General features: G+C 49.0%; 2 protein-coding genes across 2 annotated transcripts in view; one reads left to right on the top strand and one right to left on the bottom strand.

Annotated features, from left to right (window-relative positions):
- The window catches only part of MTIF3 (mitochondrial translational initiation factor 3), a 206,601-nt gene that overhangs the window by 43,858 nt on the left and 146,568 nt on the right, over window positions 1–16,175 (top strand). The window lies entirely within an intron of this gene.
- Window positions 7,457–8,407, bottom strand: GSX1 (GS homeobox 1). The gene is made up of 2 exons (XM_052671449.1): window positions 8,020–8,407; window positions 7,457–7,812 (listed from the first exon to the last, which is right to left on the bottom strand). The coding sequence occupies exons 1-2, from the start codon at window positions 8,405–8,407 to the stop codon at window positions 7,457–7,459; spliced, it is 744 nt and encodes a 247-aa protein (XP_052527409.1).

The following is a 16,175-nucleotide window of genomic DNA, read 5'->3' as shown; positions in this document are numbered from 1 at the left end:
CATATTTTAGCTAGCTTTGATGGGCTTGATTCTATGTCATTTTGTCTTTGGAGATATTTTAGTCCTAGTCTGATGCTGTCCAGCTGATTTTAGACTTTGAGCTCCACACCTTACCACTCACTCGCCATCCCAAGTGCCTACAGGGCCAAGTTAAGTCAAGGTCTGACACAGGACATCAAAGGAGAAAGAAGTCATGAGATGTATGGGCTTCTCAGAGGTATTTTCCAGCCTAGCATTCTCTCATCCCTTTGAATCTGCTAGGATTGCTCATAACAGAGCATTATCAAAGGGTTTAATGAAATCCTCCAGCACAAGAACACAGGCTTTGTATGCTTTTTTTCTGCTATGTCATTTTTTTCTGCTAAGTGTGAGCCTGAGTGTAAGGCCCATTCTACAGCTGGTGGGAGGATTCCCATCTTGCTAGTGGCCCAGCAAGCTTCTTCTGAAAGCACAGTGACTACAAAGTTTGTGAGTGAAAGGTAACACGAGTTTCAGAAAGCAGGGCACAGTTGTGGATATCATTTTCATTGGAGTTTCATAAAAAGCCTCTGGAGTTTCACAAGCTGCAGAGGATTTGAGACTTCATATCTGTCCCTACAGCCTTCTGTAGACCTTTGCTTTTGTCCATTGCTAGAGACAGGATGGATTCTTGGCTTGACAGTGTAGTTGCTGTCTTGCTTCTGTGTTGTGCCTGGCAACATTATGTGTGAGTTTGAAGAAACATCATAGAGACAGAGATGTCTGCCCAGGGCCATTGCTGTGGTCTGTGCCAAGTTGGCTGTGCAACTCTTGGGCTCTCCTTCCAGATCAGCAGTGATGTAAAATGCAGAAAGGACAAAGCCCTCTGCCAATGCTCTGAGATCGACTGGCACTCATCTTTGGGTACACCGGCCTTCAAAAAACAAAAGTTTTTGAGCGCTTGATATAATGAGATCTTCTTAGCTTAACCTTGTGTTGCCACCTAGGAAACTGACACATTTACTCTGTGGAGCATGACAATATTGCCATATTCCTGGTTTGGTTTGTGAAAGAACCCTCTGTTTGCAGAGAGAGAAGATGAGGTTTGGAGCCTGAGGTGGCTCAACATGGCTGAGCACTTTGCACTGACCTTGGTGAATGAGGTGGTTTATCAAAGCCTCAGCTTTGAGTCACAGGGTTGGAAAAATAACTCAGTAATGCCTAAGTCATCACTGTGATACTCTTGTGCCATTAAAGAGCTGTGCTGTTACCCAAAGATAAATGGCCAGGACAAACCAGTGAAACAGCCACAGCTCTCCTTCAAGGAAATCATGCTTCAAATGGGCAATACAGTCCGCTGACCAGACTGAGGCCTTGGTCCTACAGACCAGCTACACATGCTGCTCACAGTAAAGTCCTACTGACTTCTCCCATGTGCACACTTTTGTAAGACAGGAGCAGTTCACCATTGGCCCAACTCCTGGTTTACAAACACAAGCGTCACCAACCTTAAATATCATCTCCATAGATGGAAACTACAGTGGTGAGAATGCAGAGCTGCCTGGGGCAAATGGCAAATGCCTATGGGTATTGGCATCGTCTCACAGGTCACCCAGCTGAGGTCTCCACGCACTTCAGTATCCTCCAAGTCCTGAAGCTGTTTGTCAGAGCAGACCATTCTTTCCTTCTAAATGGTAGCGCCATACCTGAGGCTTCTTCTTCTACCTCTGGGTCTCCAGAGGACAATCGAGATGATGAGTGTTGGAGCACTGGGTTGCCACCTGAACGTAGCAATCCAAATAAAAACATAGGTTGGGATCTCATTCACATGAAGTGGATCCCGCTCTAGTTACCATGACACCATGACAATCAACTTGTTTACTGCTTCAAGGTACAGTCTAAACATTCTTGGCATGTCATTTGCATAGCAATATCCAGAATGCTTTGTATCACCCTGCTATATTCCAGCTCTGCAAACACATTGAAAGGTTTCTTTACACATATGCCTAACAAATGAAAAAGAAAGGAAGAGGAAAAAGAAGAGAGCTTCACTTTCAGTAGTGTGTTTCATATGTGCCCTAAACTGGGTGCAAAACTAAACATAAGAGCTGGAAAATGAGACGTTCTGGGGGAATGGGGGAAATAGCTGCCAAACTGAGGGTGGAAAACAACTTTAAGAAAATCCAGAGCCAGAGCTGGTTCTGGCAGAGTATTTCAGCATGTGTTTTAACTTCTGAAAAGTGACTGGCTGAAGTACAGGGAAGAAAATTAAAAAAATACACTGTGAAAAGATGGTTTACCAAAAGAAGAGAGAGTAATGAGGGCAGAGAGTAAGCAGGCTGTGTGAGTTGGCAGAGCTGCAGAGGAGCTGGGATGGGTGTGTAGAGTGAAGGGGAATGGCAGTGTTGGCTGGAAGGAGCTGGTGGGGCTGAGAGTGCAGGAAGGACTGTGAGGGGTCGCTGTGTGCATTGTGCTGTGTTGCACTCTGCAACTACCTGAAGGTAAACTGCAATGATGAGGGTGTCAGTCTCTCTTCTCACGTAATGAGTGATGGAGGCAAGGATGTGGTTTCAAATTGTGCCAGGGGAGGTTTAGGTTGGACATTGGAAAGAATTTCTGTATGGAGACAGTGGTGGGTCATTGGAATGGGCTTCCCAGGGGATTGGTGGAGTCACCATCCCTGGAGGCATTCAGTAGATGAGGTACTAAGGGACATGATTTAGTGATGGGGCTTGGTGATCCAGGTTGATGGTTGGACTTGATCTTGAAGAGCTTTTCTAACCTGGAAGATTCTGCAATTCTATGGCACATCCCTTGAAGCCCTGCTTATTCACCACTGCTGGAAACCAGCGTTGTCTTCAATAGCTGTCCCAGCAAGGCTGAGAGGCTGAGTCACAGGAGATCTCCGAAAGGATGGACCCAGGGAAAAGACAGAAAGAGGAACTGTGAATGCTGGAAGAAAATGGCTGACCACACATGAAGCTGGATCTGGGGTCAGCCACAGAGGTGGGGATGTAACCATCAGCGTGAGGATATTCCTCACAGATCCATCCTTCCTGTGGTTACTTGCAGACTCCAGCATTGCTAGGCTGACACACATTGAGCAGGGAGGCAGCAGCTCATTAACACAGGCATGATGTAGAATGATACCTACTTCTCAGCTTCGAGTGGTGAGGGGTCTTTCAAGAACAGAATTCCAGCATTTTTCTGCCTCAAGACTCACTGTAGCAGTGCTTTTTTTGGCAGCAATGCCTACCATAATAGGTAGCTGAAACACCTCTAAAATACATGTGGACAAAATGCCCATCCACTGCTTCCATGGGGAATTACTGCCATCCAGGCAGAGAAAACTGCAAAAGTATAGCTAAGACACCAACAAGGGCAGTGCATGGTGCTGTGATAGCGGAGTACTAACTAAACAGAAAGATCAGGAGTTATTATTAGAGTTATAAGAGATAGAAAGGACGTGACTCACAACTCAAACCCTGTTGTTCCAAGCCCAGATCATAACATGATTATTTTATCAGATAAACTAAAAAAGCAGAAGCCAGGGTGAACTCTAAGGGTGAAATACCTAACCATGCAAAAACCCAACCCTTCTGACACTGTCTGTGGTTATTTACTTGGCTGTTCAAACTCTTCACTGAAAACTCAGCTCCTCACTGGCACATGTAGCTAGCATTCATCATCAGCCTTTAGGGTTTTGGGAAGACAACAGACACATGTTAAAGCTAGGGACAGGATCCAGGGCACGTTTTGTGCCCATCCTGAAGTCTTTCCAGTGTGGTCTATGAAAACTTGGTAATAACTGTAAGATGAAAGTCTGCTCCTTTCTGTGTGTGCCTTGCTGGGAATGGGCCCAATGGAAAATGCCAACAGAGAAAATGGGAATTGCAGCAGAATGGGAAAGAGATAAAATCCAAGCATGAAAGCATTTTTTCCTTTTATGATCGCTGCTGCTACTTCTTTTAATTTTGTTCTTTTAGCACCTCAGGGCCTCCTGGAGTGTATATGGATGATATAGTGTATATAGAGCACATAGTGCATAGAGCAGCCAGCAGACCAGCACCAGTCACTGCTGGTCTGTCTAAAGCTGCATTAAGCAACGGGCACAGCCATTTGCTGTCATCATCAGTGTCAGTATCCTAGGAGATCAGATCCTGCATAATTGCATCTCGGTAAATGAGTACTTTGTGTTCATAGCAAAAACACTTTCAAAATTAATGTAACTGAGAGATTGTTCATGTCGACGTATGTGTTTCAAACCATTTGGAATGTCATACAGAAACATTTTATTTCAGGTCTTAAGTTAACACCCATCCACATTTTCAAGTAATAACTTTCACAGGCATAATCATACTGTCATTACAGAACCAAATTTCACAGTCTATGTCAAGGCCTGAGGAGGAAAAGCAGAGCCTGGATTTTCCAGGTTGATCCTTTGGTAAGAAAAATTCCAGGTAAACACAAGTAGAAGCACCCAGCTGCACCCAATGGAGCGCCATTTCAGAACAGAATCAATCTGTTTACAGTAGACGTATTCCAGGACCGCAGGGCCAGCTCAGGGTGTAAAAACACATTTACACACTGTGTAAATACATTTACAGGTGAGAAACTGAGTTGTGAACATCCAATCTTCCTTCCCCTGTCAGCATAAGCCACTTTTGCTGTGGTGCCTAATCTTCAAAGTCCCAGTAGCACCCAAAGAGTTTCCTTTCTTCTTGATAGGAATATTACGGTTGGATATAAGGAAAAATTGCTTCTCAGAAAGAGTGGCAATGCATTGGCTGCCCAGGAGGTGGTGGAGTCACCGTCCCTGGAGGTGTTGAAGAGATGTGGCCCTGGGGGATGTGGTTAGTGAGCACGGTGGGGATGGTTTGGGGTTGGACTCGATGGTCTTAGGGGTCTTTTCTAACCTTAGCGGTTCTGTGATTCCATGAAATACTTCAACTTCAAGATAAAAATATAATGGAAAATGGTTTGCTGAAAGATGGTCAAACTCCTTTTGTGGATTTGCAAATGCTATTCCTGTTGCAGTCACAAAGGACCAGGCATTTCAGATGCTAAAATGTATAAGTAACTTTCAAAAACCACCCATCAAAATAGCTGGAGATAGAAAGTTGAAAATTGGTGTGTTCTGACATTTGCTCTAGCAGAGGTGCCCACGCTCTTCCTACAGCAAAATGACTTTAATTTGCCCAACACCAGGGTCCTTGAAAATGACACTCTGAGCATTTGCCGTAATGATTTCTCACTAAATTAGAAAAATGCCCAACTAAGGAGGGATTATCTCTGCATGTGGATGTGGCATAATGACTGTCAAGTGCACTGAGAGCCCCCGTGGGCTTTGCAGGGGACATGGGGTCTGCAGCAGAGGCCGGCGCGTATCAGAGAATATTAATATTGCCTTGTTGGGGGCATCCATAGTGACCCTTCACTGCTGTTCAGACGAAATTACACCATATGGGGGAATTCTCGTTGCTGCTTTACATATACAAGATGTCTTTTAGGCTGAGGATTATCCCCAAACTCAGTTTGTGAAAGATGCAGATGTGAGTGCACGCTCCCCATGCTGTGTGTGCCCATGGGGACAATGTTGCAGCCTGCACCCCCTGTGCCTGCGGTGCTTGGGGAGAAGTGAAGATTTGCGGGGGACGTGCTGCCAAATGGGGATTCTGAGTTTCCACATCACAGCCACAATAGCAGTTTAATAGCAACACTGAATGCCCAGTGCTGGTGTTCCTCCCATTCCAGTTGGCAGCCAGCTGGCTGCAAACCATGCCAGGGGGGCACAAGGAGCACGCACAAGCCTCCATGCATGGATGTTTATTGACTGCGATGCCAGCCCCCTGTAAGCCCACATTGGACTGCTGCTGTCTCTATTTTGCAATGACTCGTCCAAACAAGGCTGGTTAGTGTTGGCAGGGAGTGGGATGAGGGCTGGAAGGGCTGCAGGGCCCTGCTGAGCCAATTGGCTGGGGGGTCGCAGTCTGGAGTTGGGCCACTATGGAGGGCAAACAGGGGACACTGTGGGTCCAGGATAGCATGAGGCTGACTGCCTCCTGCAATGAGGTCAGGTCCTCACCCCATGGGGATTTTTCATCCCTCATCCACAAAGGGACGTACAAACAGCCACAGGGAAAGGAGTCAGAGTGATGCTATGCAGCACAGAAGTGAGCAGACACTACCCAGGAAGGCCCCTGAAGTACTCCGTGGCCATGGTCATCACAGCGGGACGGAGGGTGAAGTTCCCCTTTGGTGGTTGAGACGTGAGGCTCTCTTGGCAGTGGCACTGCACTCAGCCCGTGTGCACGGCTTGTGGGCTCTTTCTGCGGGGATTTTTGGGGATCTTCAGGCAGGGGTGACCCAGGGCCTGGTAGGGATAGCAGGTACCCAGACATCGGAGCCGCTTCCAGACGGCCCGGGGCTGAGGGACACAGAGCCGGCGATCTGAGAGCACGTCCCCGTGAGCCAAGTGGAGCGCATTTCTGCACGCAGCTGAACGGAGCTGCTCCCTCCGCGCACGGCTCAGAGGCCCGACGGCACCGAGCTTAGGAGGTACGCCCGATCCCCCCGTCACGTCCAGAGGAGGGGGAGCATCGCCACCGGTGCTCCGCCGTAGTCACTTCCCGGCTGCTTTTCAGCGGGGCATATTTTATTACGACGGCACTCTCCGCCGGGCTGCGGCTTTGCGAGGAGATTCCCGGGATTCTCCAAACCGGCGGGGTGTCGGACAAGGAGTTCCCCGCACCCCGTACCTTCAATTTTCGGAGAGCAGTGCCCACGGGCAGCGGAGGGCGACTCCCGATGCCCACCTCGGTGCCCGTCCCGGTGCCGAGCTCAGTCCGTCAGAGATAGGGAGAGAAAAATGCCCCGGGGTGTACCGGAACCCGGAGCGCGGCAGCGTACGGCTCTGTGTGAGGAAATAAATCACCAACGGAGCCTTTATTGACATCATCGTCATTATTAACATCGCCACCATCGTTTCTCAGCACATAAATAAATAAATAAATATCTCCCGGGGAGGGATGGTGATGGGGACGGGGACGGGGCGGTACAGCCATAGCTGCGCGCCCACCAGCGACAATGTCAAAACAGAACAAACAAACAAACAAACAGAAGAGTACAGTTTGGTAGGAGAGAAAAAAAAAAAAAAAAAAAAAAAGCCGATATTATGACAATTATCCAAACAGCCCCGACCCTCCCCAGCCGCCCGCTCTCGCCCCGCGCTGAGCTCTCTGCCCTCCGGTCCGGTTCTGCCCGCGGAGGCTGCGGGAACCCCCGGCCTCGGATGGGAAAGCGAGACGTGGGACGCCGGGAGTCCCGAGGAGCGCCTTATTGGCAGCGGGATACCCGCACGGCCGCCGCTACGCGTCGGGGGTGTGGAAAGGCGAGAAAGTCTTTCGCAAACGACACGGATTATACAAAACGGTAGAAAATCAACGGGCTGCACGGACCCCCCCCTCCGCTCCCGGCACAGTCCCTGCGGAGCCGGGGGTCAGGGGGTGGCGGCGAGGCCTCTGTCGTCCTTCCCCGAAGAGGACGGAGACATGCGCAAGTCCTCGTCGTCCTCTGAGCACTTGGTGGTGGAAAGGGCCGAGCATTTGCAACTGTGCCCGGGCCCCCCTCCCCGGTGGGATCCGCTTTTGCCTTCTTTCTTGTGTTTGACCCGGCGGTTCTGGAACCATATCTTCACCTGCTTCTCGGAGAGGTTCAGGTAGGTGGCGATCTCGATTCGCCGCAGCCGGGAGAGGTACATGTTGGAGGCGAACTCCCTCTCCAGCTCCAGAAGCTGCGTGCTGGTGAAGGCGGTGCGCATCCTCTTGCTGCTGGGCAGTTGGCTCGACGTGCTGTCTGCAGAGCGGAGCGGAGCTCAGCACCCACCGCACCCTCCTCACTCCCCGGGGAAGGCCAAGGGGGCCGCCCCCCTCCCTCTTCCCTCCGCCCGCATACCCTGCGCACCCAGTTGGGTGCGGCGCCTGTCCGCCCCGTCGAGCCTCTATCCTCACGCCGCTCCCCCCCGGCCTCCCTCCGCATGCTGCGCCCACGCGTGCCCCTTACCCACGGAGATGCAGTGGAACTGCCGGGGGTCGGGCAGCGGGTAGGCGCCCTGGTAGAGCGCCGGGCCGTGCCCCACGCTGACGGCGGACACGGAGTGCTGCTGACGGCCGAGGGGCGGGTGGCAGTACTGGGAGCCGAACGGGGGGAAGGAGGCCTTGAGCAGGGGGATGGCGGGCGGCGGCGGGTGCAGCTGCGAGGCGGTGACGCACAGCGGACACACGCACAGCAGCCCGGCTTTGCGCGCGTGGCAGGAGCCGGCCGGCAGCCCGGGCAGCGGGTGCGAGGGGTGCACGGCGTAGGGGAAGAGCGGCGGCGGGGGGCTGCCCTCGCCCTTCTTCTCGCCCGCCTCCCGCAGCACCAGCGAGTCCACCAGGAAGGAGCGCGGCATCGCCCCGCGCAGCCCCCGCGCAGCGCCCGCGCAGCCCCCGCGCAGCGCCGCTGGCCAGCCCGAGTGGTGCTGAACGGCGCCCGCCCGCCTTAAATAGCGGCCGCGCCATGTGATGGCGGCGCCGGGCGCTCAATGGGCTTTCTGTGCCGCTTCTCTTGGCATTCACGCCGCACGCTCCCTCATTATTTCCCTTGTTAACTAAATGAACTGCATAATGTACTCTATTCTTGTCGACCCCACCCACGCCGTAGCAGGCGGCCTCTCCCCTCCTCTCCCTTTGGCGGGGTTATTTTCTCATTCTCTCGCGATTTAATATTCTTTTCTTTCTCTTTATCGCTCTCCTTCTCTTTCAGCCCAGCTCTCGGCCCGCTCCCCCTCGGTTATTTGCCGGCCGCGCCGCTCCCCCGCCGCTCCCCGGCTCCTCTCCCACCTGTGGCACCGCCGAGCTCCCTCACGGCCCCGCGCGGTCCCTGTCCGCTCCCGGAGACAGCACCGCCAGCCGCGCCGCGTTCCGGGCACAACCGGCAAAACGGCTTTTTGCTGCCGACGGGTTAGGGGGTGAAGGAGAGACACTAAATGAGGAAAAAGGACTCATCGGAGCGTTTTTTGCTCCCCATCTTCCTGTTTAATACTGTGGGGACAAAAAAAAGAAAAAGAAACAGAGAAAGAAAAAGAAAAAGAAAAAGAAAAAGAAAAAGAAAAAGAAAAAGAAAAAGAAAAAGAAAAAGAAAAAGAAAAAGAAAAAGAAAAAGAAAAAGAAAAAGAAAAAGAAAAAGAAAAAGAAAAAGAAAAAAAGAAAAAAAGAGACGCGCTGCCAACGAAGCGCAGAGCGTGGGGGATTTGCGCCGCAAGGGAACAGCCGCTCCTTCGGACGAGGAGAAGGACCGCCCGGGAAGCGCAGCGCCTCGTTCTGCGGCTCCTGCTGCGGGGTTCGCTGCTCTGATATCCCCGCACTTCTGCCGAGACGAGATCGGTGCTCGAGCCTGGAAATGTGGGGATGGGAACAAATCGGTGCAGGAAAATCAAGGGATGATCCAAAACGAATGCGAGCGAGAACTCGATTTTTACACTGATTTAGTAAGAATTTCCAAGTGCCCTTCCCTTCAAAGCATTAACGGGGTTGGTTAATTCCGCTTTCATTCGTAGAGAACTCGGCGTGTAAAGGTTTTCCCCGGGCCGGGGCGCATCGCCTTGCTGAGCCGCGGCCGCCGGGGGGGGGCCCAGACGGCCCGAGGCGATCCGCTGCTCGGGGCGGACCGCAGCGCTCGGAGTCGCGGGGAGGCAAAGGGTTAACGGCCCCTGAATGCACACCGAGCCCAAAGCCACTGGGAAAGAATATCCCAAAAAATAACCAGTTTTTTTTTTCCAGCCGCTGGACCTTATTGAATGTCATTGAAGAAAGTTTTGAATGCCAGATAAAGAGAGGCGAATTAAAGTGTGTGACAGCAGAGGATAAGCAAACACAAAGAGAACTCTGTCACACTTTGGGCAAAATCCGTGGGCTTTTTACCAAGCCTCTTCGCTATGATTGAATTAAGTAATAGGAAAACATTTTCTTTCAGTTTAGAGCCATTAGACAAAAACTTCAAAGCGAATAACACTTTTTAATGTGCAGCCCGACAATGGAATCTGTTTTGTGCTGAAATGTTTAAACGGTTTGTTGTGCAACTGGGGGCTGAAACAACCCAGACTGCGGCAAAATAGCATCCTTCGGGCCGCTTTCTGAGCGCCTGAAACGAGCGCAGACCTTTCATCCAGGCGCTTCAAACCGCCCTCCCCTGTCCCTGCTGCCCCGCTTCGGGTTGGCTTTATTTTTTATTTGTTTGTTTGTTTGTTTGTTTGTTTATTATTATCACCATCATTTTTTTAGGGGCGATCCACCTCCCACGTTTGCCATCTCGAAGCGATCTCCTCTCAACGAACGCGGCTACGGGAGAAGGGAAAGGCGGAGAGGCTCCGGCGGAGAGATGCGGGAGGCGGCTCCGGGCTGCGGGGCGCGGGTGCTTCCTCCGGTTGAGGAGGGAGAGGGATCCGGTGGGAAGCGGGGCCCAGCCTCGGCCCTGCATCTCCCCGACGTGGGGGTGGGGAGGCGTCGAGTGGGCATCGACGGGGGAGAGGGGTATCGAAATGAAGGGAGGGCTGGGTAACATAGCGGGGAGCGAAGGGGAAAGAGGGGAGCTGCCTTATATTGGCAGGAGTCAGTACTGCTGAGGGATGCTCTCCCTGCAGGGAGCGTTATTTCCAAGGAGACCGCATCCTCGGTAGCTGAGGATTCACGATCTGAGGGCGACTGCAGCCCTCTCCAGCCTCGCACAGAACTGGGTTTTAATGGCAAATACCTAAACGTTAATCAGTATCTGTGCCGTGTGGTGGATACGCCTTTGTGCCTTGGGCAGACACACCCAGCAGCATGTCAAGCCCACAAAGTACCTGTGCATGCTTTTAACCAAGACGTCACAGTCAGTGGGAGTTTCTTTGAGTAAACTGGGATATATTAAAAATAAACAATTCACTGTTTTATCAGCAAAACTGGTTTTTGTGTCTACACAGCTGATGGACCACTGGGACTGAGTGATGAGGGCTGACATCAGCAAGAGGTGGTTCTGTGGGCTGTTTGTGTCACTGTGCAAAACTTATTGTCTGAAAACTGCTGCGTTTATTTTGTGCACTGACTTCAGTCAAAGCTGGAAGTGTTTGGCAACCTCAGAGTCAGAGCCATTCAGAGACAGTGTGGAGAACTCATCTACAGCATGATGAGCATGGAGTGATCCTTCCCTGGCTTACTCCTGGCCTCCAGTGACCCCTAATGCATGGGCTTCCAGAAACAGGGGCAGTTTCTTTGTGTTTAGTTCTATTTCCTCCATGCTGAAGATAAAGTGCAGCTATCTATGTCTTGTTGTCCTTCAACTCTTGTCTGACCTTTCAAAATCATCACTGTATAAACATGGTAACCTGACAGCCACAGCCAGTGCAGCTCTTCTACATCTCTATCATAGTTCCTCTAGTTTCATCTAGCTTTCATTACAAGCTATCAGGACAATAATTAATCTGTGTCAGTAAAACCTGTGCCACAGGAGGACCAAATCAAAGCTGCCAGTTTCCAGGACCTGCTTCTTTTATTCTTGTCCACTTTCAACAGACAGATTCCTAGAGTTGAGATTTACCATTTAGCTTTTCTCCAGGCCTAGTGCTTCCAGACAGTGAGGTCTATAAAGGAACCCTGCACTCATGTTTGAGTGTGCAGAGCTATTTCCTCTCCTTGGTTCAGCCTTTCATGTGGGAGGAGACATCAAAGAAGCAGTTGGACAAAACCAGTGAAAATGTAACAGGAAAAGGAGGGACATGTAAACTACTCACACAAAAATAGCCCTGTTTCAAAACAGTGTTGTCCTGGGAATAGAGAAGGATAAAAAGGATGGAGAAATCCGTGAGAGGAATGAAGACAAGGAACTCCAAAAGAGCTGAATGTGAGACCTGTAAGTCTGCCTGAATTATGGAATTATTTGAGAAATGGTTCTTCTAACTCAGAATCCATCCTATGTCCAGCCACATTTCTCACCTTTGACTGTGCCAAGTACTTTACAGATGGAAAGTTTTCGTGTTTCTCAGGCTGTTCTCAAGGAATATCCAATATCCTTTGCCTTTTCATTCAGGATTTGCAGCAGCAATTCTGAAACCTTATATGCAAGAGATGTATAATATATGTATATTGTTATTTTTTAGAGTGGTGAAGCACTGGCACAGGTTGCCTGGAGAGGTTTGGATGCCCATCCCTGGAGACATTCAAGGTCAGGCTGGAATGAGATACTGAGCACCTGTTGGAGCTGTAGGTGTCTCTGCTCATTGCAGGGAGTTGGACTCCATGGCCTTTAAGGGTCCCTTCCAACTTCAGCTTCCATCCACCACCTCCTGAGCAACCTGTGCCAGTGCAGTGCTGCTGTACAGCCACCTGCAGAAGCTGGTGCAGTGCTGGCAATGGAGGAGTGCAGCAAATGGGGCAAGGAGTTTGGGTTTGCTCAGTGGTTGGTGCATCACATGTGGAAAGCGGAGCCTGTGAGAAAACAGAGGCAAGCTGCTCTGTGACAGGGCAGCTGGTAAAGCAGAGCCTGGATGTTGCAGAAGAAGACAGTGCAGCTTGCTCCTTTCTTTAACATTGGAAAAAACACATTCCTCAAATGATTATTGCACATGAATGTGAAATGACTATCTGATATTTTTATTCAGCTCATGTAAGGCAGAGCTCACCAAGATGTGCTAAGTCTTCCAACTTTCCAGTCCTAGCAGTACACTGGGATGAGAAATGCTGAGATAACAAAACAACTTTCATCTTCTCATTGCATTTTGAAGGCTTAAAATTACTTTTGAAGATAGTATTCAGGATGTGTTATGTTATCTGTGTTTGCATCTGACTGTCTGAACACAAACTTCTATATTATATTATTAATAGATCAACCAAGTGTACAGGATAGGAATGTACGGCCATGTATGACTGTATTGTACCAATATTTTGTAGAGACCATGTCCTGCAGGTTGAGTAGAGCCTTTTGTTGACCTCCTTCTATCTGCATGGAAATTTTCCAATGCACAGCAGGATGCTTTTAGAGATACAAAAAAGCTTTAGCTAAAAATATCAGCATGAAGAGCCAAGTCAGCTTATCACAAGTATGTGATTGTACTGCTCCTATTTTTCTGTATTCTAAATGCAAGTAAAGCCCACAAACCACATCCTTCTACTTCCCTGTATCTTAGTACAACTCAGTGGTGCAATGGGAATTACTCTAGGCTTGTGTCACTGTAACAGATGAACTATTTTTTAAACTTATTCCAGTACAAGACACATGTGCAGCAGAAGTCAGTGCACAAATTCAGCCTTGCTGTGCCCAAAGTCATCACTCTGATGATATGTGATTTGTGTTGTCTTCTCTGATTCCACCGGGGAAATCAATAGGCAGGGGAAAACCTGTTAGTTAAGGCTGGGATTTTGCCATGGCAAGAAGTCCCACAGCTGTGGCTCAGGGGCTGTAGCACCTCACAAGCCTGGCATCTCTACTTCAGTGATGTAACCACATACAGAGCCTGGATTCCTAGTTGATGCAGTCTGTCCTGGGCCAGCAGCAGGCCTGCGAGTTCTACTCAGAGCATGACTCTCACAGATAGGACTTGTGCCTCACATCTTTTGCTGTTAGACCTTTGTCTTCCACATATGGAGAATCTTGAAAAAATACATTTTCATAAAAATGTTTCTGTTCACAATGCATGTCCTGTTTTTTTTTTTCTTTTTATTTTCTCAGGCAAATGTATGGTGTTGCTCCATTCTGTTGTTGGTCACCCTCGTGGCAGACAGGCACAATGAATACTCCTGGCATTTGTCCACCTCTAAGCCTCCAAACAGCACCAGAACTCACAGGCTGTGGGTCCTTGCAAGGGGAAAAAAAAATCACCATATCTATGCTTCCTTCAGGTTCCTGATCAAATGGGCTTTCAGGACAGAGGAAGAACAACCTTCACTTCCTACGGGCCTTCAAGTAGCATCACATTGCAATGTTTTTCAGTGTTCTGCTGTTGCTCACTCTCCAGTGAATTTGGTTTGTGCTATTCGCCATACCAACATGAGAAAGAAGGGTCAGAAGCCTCAGAATTCTTTTTCCTTCATTGTTTACCTTCACAATGCTTTATTTCCCAATCTGACTTCCTGGGAATCCCTGGAACACAGTCCAGTCATTCTCCCCATCCCTCACAGCATCCTCTGGATAGATTGTCCAGCTGTGAGATGAGCAGGTTCATGTTATGCTGAGAGAGAACTGGCTGCAGCTCAAAGGGCTGCAGTGAATGGGGCTGCATCTGGCTGGAAGCTGCTACTGGAGATCTTCCCCAGACTCAGTTCCATCATCATCAGTGATCTGCAGTAAAGCATAATAGGAAGCTCTGAACAAGAAGCACATCAAGTGGTCTCCAAACTACTTGTCTGACCGATGATTTCACTTTTCTCCAAAAGGATCCCTCCAGCTCTTAGGGATGGAGATAGGTACCTGATCCAATTATTGGCCCCTTGAGCATCATCAAACCACACGCACACTGAGAACATTTCACCCAGGGGGGCACTCTGAAGCTCACTCAAAAATAAGCTCATCTGAAAATAAAATAGAAGCAGGGGCTGCTGTACTGGTCGCATCAGGTTACCCATCTCTACTGCAGTGAATTAATGCTGGTGTAGGCACACTGCTGAAAGGTGAAGGGCACTTGTCTTTATGGTCTAGCATGTCTTCTACATAGCCAGGCCACCCAAGGTCCCCATGCTGAGCCTGTGCCTTCATCTCCAAGTTATCAAGCAGATGAAAACCTGAGATACAATGAGAAAATAGTCCATCTAAAACAGAAATGCTGTTAATTCTACTCCATAAATGTGAATTTCTGGTACTCACTCAGCATTTCTTCAACTACAGGAAGCTAAATCCCAGAGAGAGAATTATGAGATGCACAAGTCCCATCCACCACCTCCTCATGCACGCCACAGCAGTGTCCAAGAAATAGAATGACATCAAATAGCAAGGATATTAAATCACAGAAACAAGTGAAAACCCATTTCTATGATTAGTTCAGTACAATCACAGAATCACGAAATGGCCAGGGCTGGAAGGGACCTCAAGGATCATGAAACTCCAACTCCCCCACCACATGCAAGGCCACCAGCATCCTTCTCTAATAGTAGACCAGGCTGCCTGGGGCCCCATCCAACCTGGCCTTGAACACCTCCAGGGACGGGGCATCCACAACCTCCCTGGGCAGCCTGTTCCAGCACCTCACCACTCTCTTGGTAGATACAGTACATCTACTTTAATATACAATCTTCATAAAACCAATGGAGTTTTCCTCTCTGGTGACACCAGGAGTAGAAGAAATCTCTAGATTTACAGCTTTTACATTGGGTACAATTTTCAATCATTGTATTGGTTTTATTTAATAGTTTTATCACTTGGGTAGAATGAACAGGTCTGTGAGAGACAAATCCATAAGTGCAGTACAATTATTTAATGGAATAAAAAGGACACTTGTCTTTCTGTAGCACAAGAAGCGAAGCAGACACAAATGTATTCCTGAGCTCTTTTTGCCCTGCATATGAAACAGGTTCAAAGGTTCCTTTGTCCACTTTCTAGATTGCTCTTAGAACTGCTTTTCTCAAACAGTGATTATTCATTGTTTATCAGTGGACATGGAGGTCATTATAGAAATCAAAAAATTAAAATCTTAAAATTTGTCTTTTGCCGTTAGCTGCAAATATGAAACAAAAAAGGTCTTTATTTCCATTGATAATAGAAAAGGGTCAAGGGCTACAAATTAAAATCCCCTCCATTAGGCACAGTCAATTGAATTTTGAAGTTTGGTTTTCTACTCTGGACTCTTGGTTGGGAACTAAATAGAAGAAGTCACATTTCCAGGAAAAAAAATAGCAGCCTCAGGACAAAGGGACCTGCTGAGGAGTGTTCACATGACTCTGGGCTAGGGCAGCAGCACAGACCAGGTTCTGGCTGTGCTCTAAGGAGGCAGTGATGGATGATGGCCCAGTGTGAAGGCTGAGCAGTGATAAATGAGGCAGCCATGCTGAGCACACGCATGGTAGTCATACAGCACATCATAAAACAACACTGGCTGCTGCTTTGATGAACAAAACTATTGGAGACAGGAGGGTAAATATCAGCTGTCTGCGATAAGGCACTGGGAATTGCACACAAAACAGCACCTTTTCAGGAGCTCTGCTAGGAGTGTGAGC

Source organism: Tympanuchus pallidicinctus, unplaced genomic scaffold (assembly GCF_026119805.1).
Source record: "Tympanuchus pallidicinctus isolate F22 unplaced genomic scaffold, pur_lepc_1.0 scaffold11, whole genome shotgun sequence".
In the NCBI taxonomy this organism is placed as follows: Eukaryota; Metazoa; Chordata; class Aves; order Galliformes; family Phasianidae; genus Tympanuchus; species Tympanuchus pallidicinctus.
The sequence above is the reverse complement of the archived record's forward strand: the minus strand, read 5'-3'. Positions and strand labels throughout refer to the sequence as shown.